At 41.8% G+C, this 10,863-nt stretch overlaps 1 protein-coding gene across 1 annotated transcript in view; it reads left to right on the forward strand.

The window, feature by feature from the left end:
- slc10a2 (solute carrier family 10 member 2) overlaps positions 1-10,863 on the forward strand; it is a 32,376-nt gene that overhangs the window by 18,067 nt on the left and 3,446 nt on the right. The window contains exon 6 of the mRNA XM_048532783.2: positions 6,088-6,245. Within this exon, the coding sequence (XP_048388740.1) occupies positions 6,088-6,245 (158 nt within the window). The remainder of the gene's footprint in view (positions 1-6,087; positions 6,246-10,863) is intronic.

The following is a 10,863-nucleotide window of genomic DNA, read 5'->3' on the forward strand; positions in this document are numbered from 1 at the left end:
TAGTAAGGGAATGGAACGCTTTGCCTGCAATGGTAGTAGATTTGCTAACTTTAGGTACATTTAAGTCGTCATTGGAGGAGCATATGGACGTACATGGAATAGTGTAGGTTAGATGGGCTTGAGATCGGTATGACAGGTCAGCACAACATCGAGGGCCGAAGGGCCTGTATTGTGCTGTAATGTTCTATGAGAGAGAAAACAGGAAATTATAGACTGATTAGCCGGACGTTAGTGGTGGGAAAGATGCTGGAGTGAATTATAAAAGATGAAATTACGACTCATTTGGATAGCCATAACAGGATAGGCCAGAGTCAGCATGGATTTTCGAAGGGGAAATTGTGCTTGAGTAATCTTCTGGAATTTTTTGAGGATGTAACTATGGACAAGGGAGAGCCAGTGGATGTAGTATACCTGGACTTTCATAAAGCCTTTGATAAAGTCCCACATAGGAGATTGGTGAGCAAAATTAGGGCACATGGTATTGGGGGCAAAATACTGAGTTGGATTGAAAATTGGCTGGCTGACAGGCAACAAAGAGTAGTGATAAATGGATCCCTTTCGGAATGGCAGGCAGTGACCAGTGGGGTACCACAAGGTGCGGTGCTGGGACCGCAGCTGTTTACGATATATATTAATGATATAGACAAAGGCATTAAAAGTAATATTAGCAAATTTGCTGATGACACAAATCGGGGTGGCAGTGTGAAATGTGAGGAGATAATGGGAACTACAGATGCTGGAGAATCCAAGATAATAAAGTGTGAAGCTGGATGAACACAGCAGGCCAAGCAGCATCAAAGGAGCACAAAAGCTGATGTTTCGGGCCTAGACCCTTCATCAGAGAGGGGGATGGGGAGAGGGTTCTGGAATAAATAGGGAGAGAGGGGGAGGCGGACCAAAGATGGAGAAAAAAAAAGATAGGTGGAGAGGAGAGTATAGGTGGGGAGGTAGGGAGGGGATAGGTCAGTCCAGGGAAGACAGACAGTTCAAGGAGGTGGGATGAGGTTAGTAGGTAGGAAATGGAGGTGCGGCTTGAGGTTGGAGGAAGGCATGGGTGAGAGGAAGGACAGGTTAGGGAGGCGGAGACAGGCTGGGCTGGTTTTGGGATGCAGTGGGGGAAGGGGATGAGCCGGGCTGGTTGTGTGATGCAGTGGCGGGAGGGGACGAACTGGGCTGGTTTTGGGATGCGGTTGGGGGTGGGGGGGGGGAAGACCCTGGACTGACCTATCCCCTCCCCACCTATAATCTCCTCTCCACCTATCTTCTTTTCTCTCCATCTTTGGTCCGCCTCCCCCTCTCTCCCTATTTATTCCAGTTCCCTCTCCCCATCCCCCTCTCTGATGAAGGGTCTAGGCCCGAAACGTCAGCTTTTGTGCTCCTGAGATGCTGCTTGGCCTGCTGTGTTCATCCAGCTTCACACTTTTATTATCTTGAAATGTGAGGAGGATGTTATGAGAACACAGGGTGACTTGGACAGGCTAGGTGAGTGGACGGATGCATGGCAGATGCAGTTTAATGTGGATAAATGTGAGGTTGTCCACTTTGGTAGCAAAAACAGAAAGAAAGATTACTATCTAAATAGAGTCGTTAGATAAAGGGGAAGTACAATGAGATCTAGGTGTTCTTGTACATCAGTCACTGAAAGCAAGCATGTAGGTACAGCAAGCAGTGAAGAAAGCTAATAGTATGCTGGCTTTCACAACAAGAGGAATTGAATATAGGAGCAAAGAGGTCCTTCTGCAGCTGTACAGGGCCCTGGTGAGACGGCACCTGGAATACTGTGCGCAGTTTTGGTCTCCCAATTTGAGGAAGGACATTCTTGCTATTGAAGGAGTGCAGCGTAGGTTCATAAGGTTAATTCCCAGAATGGTGGGACTATCAGATGTTGAAAGATTGGAGCGAATGGGCTTGGATACACTTGACTTTAGAAGGATGAGAGGGGATCTGAATGAGACGTATAAGATTATTAAGGGATTGGACACTCTGGAGGCAGGAAGCATGTTTCCACTGATGGGTGAGTCCAGAACGAGAGGATACAGCTTAAAAAATAAGGGGTAGGCCATTTAGAACAGAGTTGAAGAAAAATTTCTTCACCAGAGAGTGGTGGATATATGGAATGCTCTGCCCCAGAGGGCAGTGGAGGCCATGTCTCTGGATACTTTCGAGAAAGAGATGGATAGAGCTCTTCAAGATAATGGAATCAAGGGTTATGGGGAAAGGGCAGGAACTGGATACTGATTGTGGATGATCGGCCATGATCATAATGAATGGTGGTGCTGGCTCAAAAGGGCTGAATGGCCTACTCCTGCACCTATTGTCTATTCCAGATTTCCACCACCCTCTGAGTGAAAAATGTTTTCCCAAATTCCCTCTGAATCTCCTGCCCCTTAACCTAAAACTATGCCCACTCATGATTGATGCCTCAACTAAGAGTAACAGTTGCTCTCTATTCACTCATAATCTTATACACATCAATCATGCCCCCACAATAACAAAGTGTGAAGCTGGATGAACACAGCAGGCCAAGCAGCATCTCAGGAGCACAAAAGCTGATGTTTCGGGCCTAGACCTCCTCTCTGATGAAGGGTCTAGGCCCGAAACATCAGCTTTTGTGCTCCTGAGATGCTGCTTGGCCTGCTGTGTTCATCCAGCTTCACACTTTATTATCTTGGATTCTCCAGCATCTGCAGTTCTCATTATCTCTAATCATGCCCACATGCTCAGTCTTCTCTGGTCTCGAGAAAACAATCCAAGTCTGTCTAGTCTCTCCTTATTGCTCACTGTCTCCATCCCAGGCAACATCCTGATGAACATCCTTTGTAACTCCTCTAGTATTATCACACACTTTCTATCAAAAGGTGACCAGAACTGCACCGAACATCCTTTGTAACTCCTCTAGTACCAGCATACCTTTTCTATAGAAAGGTGACCAGAACTGCATACAGTACTCTAGATGTGGCCTGATCAACTCTGTACAACTGCAACATTGGTCCTTGCTCTTATAATCTATGCCATAACAGATGAAAGCAAGTGCCTCATATGCCTTAAATATCCTCTTCACGCGCTCTGCCAATTTCAGAGGTCTTTGAATAATTACCCCAAGATCTCTCTGTTCCTCTAAAGCTCCCCAGTGTCCTGTCATTCATTAAATACTGCCTCATTTGTTTTTCTTCCTTCCTAGGTGCATTACCTCACACTTACCAGCGTTAAATACCACCTGCCCAATCCCTCTCAATCTTCCTGTCACCTACAACCATCTTCATTATTAATCACTCCGCCAACCTTGGGGTCTTCTGCAAATTTGCTTAAATGTTCCCTCCACATTTTCATCTATATCATTTATGTTTCCAACAAATGGTAAGGGTCCCAGTACTTCTCTTTGTGCTGCACCACTGGACACCAGCTCCAGTCACTCCAACAGCCCTCTACCATCACCCTTTACACCTCATTACTAAGCCAGTTTCTGATCAATCTTGCCAAGTTTCCCCCAATTTGATGTGTTTTAACCTTTTCCATGAGGTGTCTCCCATGTGGGACCTTGTCAAATGTTTTTGTCAGATGCCAACTGAACTTCCCTCCTAAACACACATGATCACATTTTTAAAAACTACCAAATTTATTAGACATGACCTCCCTCTTGACAAACCATGCTGTCTCTAATTAACCCATGCCTCTCCAAGTAGGTGTTAATTCACTCCTTCAGAATTTTCTCCAATAGTTTCTCTACTACTGATGTGAGACTCACTGGTCTGTAATTTCCTGGTTCATTTTAAGACGTGTGGTAGCAATGTGGAACCACATTAGCCACTCTCCAGTCCTCTGGCACTTCCCTTGTGGCCAGGGAGGAATTAAACATTAGTGTCAGAGCCCCTGCAATTTCCTGCCTCACCTCCCACAGCAGCCTGGGATGGAATTCATCCAAGCCAAGGGATTTGTCTGTTTTTAAGCCCAAGCCTCCAATATCTCCCCATTTCTTATGTCAAACTGTGCAAGTTCCTCACAGTCCCTTTTCCAGAATTCCATACCTACATTCTCCCTTTCTAGAGTGAAGACTGAAAAGAAGTATTCATTCAATACCCTTCCAATATCCAGTGGCTTCAGACACACATTGCCCCTTGGTCCATAATGGGCCCTACTCTTTCCCCTGGTTAAGCTATTCCCTTTAAACATATTTATGTAAGTTGGTCTTGTTACTTGTTTAGTAAAGCTACAAGTCCAGAAAAAATGTTGCATCTATACAGAAAGTATTTATTCTTAAAATTCACTCCCCAGAAGGAAGAAAAACTGTTTCTCATTACAAAAAAAGGTAATTTTTGGAAATGAACAGATTGTTTGCACTGCAGCTCTGTTTTGAAGTACAGGTCGTTCTGCTGGAACATGTGTTTCATTAACATGAATTGGCTGGAACGTGACTGATGAGTAGTAGACACTATTTGGATAACACAAACTTTTGGAAATACAGGTTTTCTATAGCAATTTCCCTACAACACGATTTGTTATGGCAATTATCTGCAGCACAAATTTCTACAGTACAATTTTTCACAGCACGAGGTCATGAAAGAAAGCAACTATTACATTGTAGGAGAACTTCCTGTACTCAAGACTAGTTGTACCATTATGTAATCTTTCACCAGTTAAACTGGTTTTACCTTCTGGGTGACAGGACGTGGTCATCATTGGTCACACCACCATTTATTGCCAATCCCAAATTATCCTTGGAGGTACTAATGATTCAGCGATCATATTGAACCACTGCTTGTAGGTACATCTACAATGCTATTACAAGGGGAAATGCAAGATCTTCACCAGCATCAATACAGGAACAGCAATATAGTTCTGATGGCATGTGGCTTGGAGGGAAACTTGCAGGGGGGTGGAGTTCCCATGTCTCTGTTGTTGCCCTTCTAAATGGCAGAGGTCACAGGTTTGGAAGGTGCTGTCTAAGGAGCCTTGATGAATTGTTGCAATGCATCTAGTAGATGGTACGCACTGTTACAACTGTTAAAGAATTGGGCTGCTTTGCCTCTGATAGTGGTCTGGAATTTTGTTGGAGTTGCACTCAGCCTGGATGAGATCTCAAATAATTTATTTATTGCAGATCTTGAATTTTATCAGCATTTGCTACTTATTTTCAGAGGCAAATTCCATGGTTAGTAATAAGATACAACTACTAATAAACACCTGAAGGAACCAAAAAATTTTCCAATTTTAAAATGCCATATTAAGTCACACTCCTCTAACAAAGTCTTCAGGCGACCTTGCTGAATATAAGTTGGCTGGGCAAGTGGCTTGTAATGTAGAGTGACACTAATAATGGCTGAGGTTACCATGGGGGACTTCCCTCAACCTCTTCCCTCTCCAAGGCATGGTGAACCTCAGGTTAAACCAACCCCAGTTGGCGATGTTTCTAATGAGAGAGCAGCAGCAATGTGCCTGACTCTTCAATGCCCTCTGGGCAATATGTGATAGGCAATAAATTCTGGCCTATTTGTACAGTATCCCATGAATGAATTAAAATAAAGTTCTTAGGGGTCTTAATAGATTATTTTCCCTAGAGGCATTTCCCCACAGTTTTAGGATATGGGATTGGACATTTAAGATAAAGAGGAATTTCTTCTCTCAGGGGTTAGTCTTTTCATAGAATTCCTTGCCACTTAGGGCTAGTAAGAGGCTGGGTTGTTAAGAATATTCAAGGTTAAGACAGACAGATTTTTAATCAATAAAGGAATCAAGGTTGTGGGGAAAAGGCAGGAAAACGGAGATAAGGTTTCAGATCATCCACAATCTCAGTGAATGGCAGTGCACTCTCAATGGAGCAAATGGCCTCCTTCTGCTTCTATATCTTATGGCCTCAAGACCTCAATTCACATTTAAGAAAATGAACAGACAGTAAACAAACTTACAAACAATTGAAATAAATGATTTTTCCAAAGGAATCTAACAATCTCCGAATTAATCACCCACCACAATTTAAGTAACAAAGTTCTTAGCACATTTCTTTGATTTGTGAATTCAGAATAATACTAGGTCTTGCAATGTCTCCATTGACCAACATCTTTACCTCACCAATGCAACTTTATGTTACAGATGTCGTACTGTAGCTTTAGAGACTGGCGCACAGAATACTCAACTCTGCACAACGATTGTTCAGCTCTCCTTTTCACCTGAACAGCTTGTGCTCATGTTCACATTTCCACTGATCTACAGTGTTTTTCAAATAGCATTTGCAGCTATAATGATTGGATGTAAGTTTTGTTTTATTCTACTTTTGACTTTAAATGGACCATTGGATAGAAATAAAAATGTGTCAGAGAGAAGAATATAAGACCTTAAAGCACGTAATTGAAAATGATGATACAGGAATGAAGATTTTAGTTTCTCATCTAGGAAAATACTGAATAAGACAAAAAACTGTGCAGGCCAAGATAAAAGGTTGCGCCCAACTGAACTAGTACCATTTGTCCTTGCACAGAGGGTAATTAAGTTACAAAAGGAGGATTTGAATTAGTAAAGCACAATGGAATGGTAGATAGCAGATTCAGAATGAGGATAAAAGTGAAGATAAACTGCATGTTATGGTATAGAGCAAGAAGTGGGATGTAACAGTTCAAGATACAGGCATTAAAATCAGAGGAAAGCTGTATGGATTCTAACCATGTGATGAAATGGAAAAATATTCATTTAAATAAGACTGGAGATGTGCATCTCTCAAAGCTTTCACCATAAATACAAAGAAACTCAGAAACAAAGTGAAGAAAACTCAAGATACCTGTTGCTCAGAGAGATTCCAAATTCTTAAGCGTCACAGAAGGTTGAGTTTAACAATGACATAGGTTGGGTAAATATATAGGAATACAGATTAATCCATACAGGTGGAAAATAGAAATTTTGAAACAGTCTGCCTTTTGAAAATGAGAGAATTTGATACCAGTATAAAATTTTGGGTCATTTTAAGTTTAACTGTAAGATACAAGTCAACTAGGGAGCTAATCTAAAAGTTTACTAACAAACAAAAATCTGAAATTCTGTGCACAGAAAACAGAGTTAATATTTCTAGTCCAGTGACCCTTCTGGACCTGAAACTTAGCTATTTTTTCATTCCAGAGACGCTGCCAGATCTGTCGAATTTCTCTCTCAATTTTTGTTTGTATCTAAAAATTTACTAGTGTTGATTAGTTACAGGATACATTCCAGGTACAACTATGCTTTCACCCTTTACACAAGTTATTAAGTTCATCATAACAAGTACAAAAGAGATAATACTTAATAAAAGCAGTGATTTTGAGTCAGTCCATTTCAGAACACCAGTTCATAACACTGAAGTGGCAACAAACACAGCTAAAAGGCTCCGGGGCAGATAGGAAAGTAGGATTAAAGAGAGCAAATCAGCTGCGATCTTATTGAAAGGCACAGTAGGACTGAGGAGACTAATAGTCTCCTAGTGCTCCTATTTATGATTCATGTTCCTTGAAGACTAGACAAAAGGAAATAGATGTAATTTATTCAAATTTTCAAAAGGTTCTTCATAGGGGGCCCATAATAAAAGCAGTGAATAGAGAGTCAGGGAACAAATCATGGAATTGGCTTTAAGCTGTAAGATGAAAAATAGAGAGTAGCACTGAAGGTGGCAGAAGATGGGAACAGATATTCAACACGGATTTGTGCTGAATTCACTGCTCTTGACAATTTACAGTCAAGGTTTTTGACCTTGGAAACAAAAACACAGTACTTAAAATTTGTCAATGAAGCCAAACTGGGACCATGAGAGGATATGGAGAAAAACTGTAACAGCTTTACAGGAGAACATTAATAAACTTCCATAAAGGATACAGATAAATGTGAGGATGAGCATGTTGCTATGAACAGCAAAGTAACATTACATTGAAAGTGCGAGTCTAGATGGGGTACTAATACACAAATTGCATCAAACGTTACCAAGGCCATTAACATGCAAACCAAACACTGGCTTTTACCTCTAATGAAACTGAATGGTAAAGTAGCAAAATTATGCTAAAACTGAATGAAAATTTCAAATGTTGATGTTCAGAAGTTTGGACACTTAAAGAAACACAGTTAACATGAAGGTACAGCTAACAGTTAGGAAAACAAATGGTATGCTGGCCTTTATTGCAAGGGGATTCGAGTACAAAAGTTTTCTTTTTCAGAAGTGTTTAGAGTTTTAGCGAAACCATATCTGGGATACCATGCACGGTTTTGATCTCTGATATCAAAGCAAGGGTATAGTAGCATTCCAGGTAATAAGGTGAAGGTTCCTGGGATGAGAGGGCTGAGATTTTGAGCACACTGTGGCAAACTGTGGTTTAAATGTATGAGAGAGAATTTCATTGAAATAGACATGATTCTGAAGGCACCAGGCCGGGTAGATACTAAAGTAGCTTACTCTGGCTTTGAAAATCCAGAGAACAGGGACAATTATTTAGGACTAAAGTGTGAAGTAGTTTCTCACTCATGCAGTAGGAAATTTTACAACTGTCTACACCTGAGGGTGGATGCTCCATCACTGAGTAAATTGAAGGCACAGCTAGATAGATGTTTGGTCTCCCAGGGATACACAGAGCAAACAAAAACGTGGAGTTGATGCACGTCAACCAGGATCATTTGAATGACAAAGCAGGCCTGAGAGGCGAAAGAACCTATTTCTACTTATGTCCTTAGGTTTTGGAGCAAGTAGGTCATAGAGGAAGCCACTGAGAATTTAAAAATATGACACATGGGCTGTAAGTGTTTCTCACACCAACACAGACGTTGCACTTTTGGAGTAGGGAGACAGCGAACTAAGAAAAATATAGAATTTACACATGCCAATTACTGATCGAAGGCTAAGTGCCAGATCTAGACGGAAATTATAGGTGATACTCAAAGCAATTGCTTAATGAAAATCATATTCTTACCACCTTTTGGGAATGATTAGTTTTGTGCAGCTGAGGAATGAAGAAGAGTTAACACCACTCAACGATGAAACAAAAGGGCATATGTTGTCACAAATCAAAAGCTTAGTGGGCCTATCATTTGTTATGATCGGGGTGCAGGAGTTGGGTCAGAGATGATTCCCACATCTTCAGACTCTGCTTCCTGCAAAGACTCTATTCTATTCTCTCACTTTCTCCATTTCTATCGTATCTGTTCCAATAATGCTAGTTTCTACAAAAGGAGCCTCCGAAACGACCCCCTTCTTCCTCAACTGAGGATTCCCCAACATTGTAATTGACAGATCCCTACGCCATGTTCAAGCTATCTTCTGCACTTCAGCCATCACCCCTTCTCTTCTTCCCCACAATTGCTTTAAGGTCACCTGATCCCCACTCATGACCCACCAACATCCATATCCAGAGAATCATTAGCTGTCATTTCTGTCACCTCCAGTGGGATGCTACCACCAAATACTACTACTTCTCCCCTCCCTTGTCAGCCTTCTGCACGGACCATTCCCTCTGAGATATCTTGATCCACTCCTCCTCCACTTATAACACCTCCCCACAATCCTACGGCAATGTTCCAACGGAATCATAGAAGGTGCAGCACTTGCCTCTTTACTTCCTCACTCTTCACCATCGAACATTCTAAGCATACCATCCGGGTGAAGCAGCAATTTACCTGCACTGTATTCAATCTAGTCTACCCTATTTGTTGCTCATAATGTGTTGTCTTCTACATTGGGGAAATAAAATGCAGATTGGGTGACAGCTTCACAGGACACCTACATTCTGCCGGCAAAAATGAACCTGAGCATCCTACTACCTGCTAGCCTCAACACACCACCTTATCCCTGGTCTTGGTCTTGCTGCAGTGCTCCGTCAAAGCTCAGTTTGGAGACCCTTCAAAGTCCATGACTTGATATTGAATTCAATAATTTGAGAGCTTGAACACCTTTCTCCTATCCTTACCCTAAACCCTAAACACCAGGCTTTGTCATCACATGGGCAGCCACCACAACCATCCTATTGTCAGCCAATAACAGTACCCATCAGTAGCTATTGATTCCAGGCTGACCTTTAACCATTCCTTTGTCTGTCCAACTGTTGTCGTCTCTCTTTCTGGTCTGCACCACCATCTATCATGTCCTCCTCCACCCCATCTTCAGTAAATATAACCTCTTCCAATCAGTTCAGAAAGGTCACTGAACGTAAAAATTGTTAACTCTGCTTTCTCTCCACAACTGTTGCCAGACCTGCTGAGTGTTCCCAGCAATTTGTTTTTGTTTCTGATTTCCAGCATAAATAAGGCGAATAGCAAAGGTCTTTTCCTGAGAATAGGGGAGTACAAGAGAGTATTTTTTCAGATCACAGAGGGATTTGAAAAGGAAACTTCGGAGCAACATTTTTTTTTTAAAAGGGAGTTGTTCATATGTGAAATGAACTGCCAGAGGCAGTGATACATGCAGGTACAGTGACAAAATTTAAAAGACATTTGGATAAGGACATGACTAGGAAAGGTTTAGAGGGAGTTGGGCCAAAGACAGCCAAGTGGGACTAGTTTAGTTTGGGAAAATTGTTCAGTATGGATGAGTTAGACTACAGGGTCCGTTTCCATGCTATATGACTTTATCTGCAGTTTTTTGTTCTTTTTAAAAAAACAGTTCCAACTTGATTTCAAGTTGGAAGCAGCTCGACAAGTGTCCATTCACGTGCTACTTCTGCAATTCAGCATTACAAGACCTATTAGCTTCCGTTTCTAACTTGACTAGAGCATTCAAGATCAACCAAAAGAAACCTGACATTTCAGGTCGGGATCCCAAAGAAGGGTCCCAACCCAAAACATCAACTTTCCTGCTCCTCTGATGCTGCCTGGCCTGCTGTGTTCCTCCAACTCCAGACTGTTATCTCTGACTCCAGCATCTGCAGT

The sequence above is a fragment of the Stegostoma tigrinum genome, chromosome 6 (genome assembly GCF_030684315.1).
Source record: "Stegostoma tigrinum isolate sSteTig4 chromosome 6, sSteTig4.hap1, whole genome shotgun sequence".
NCBI lineage: Eukaryota > Metazoa > Chordata > Chondrichthyes > Orectolobiformes > Stegostomatidae > Stegostoma > Stegostoma tigrinum.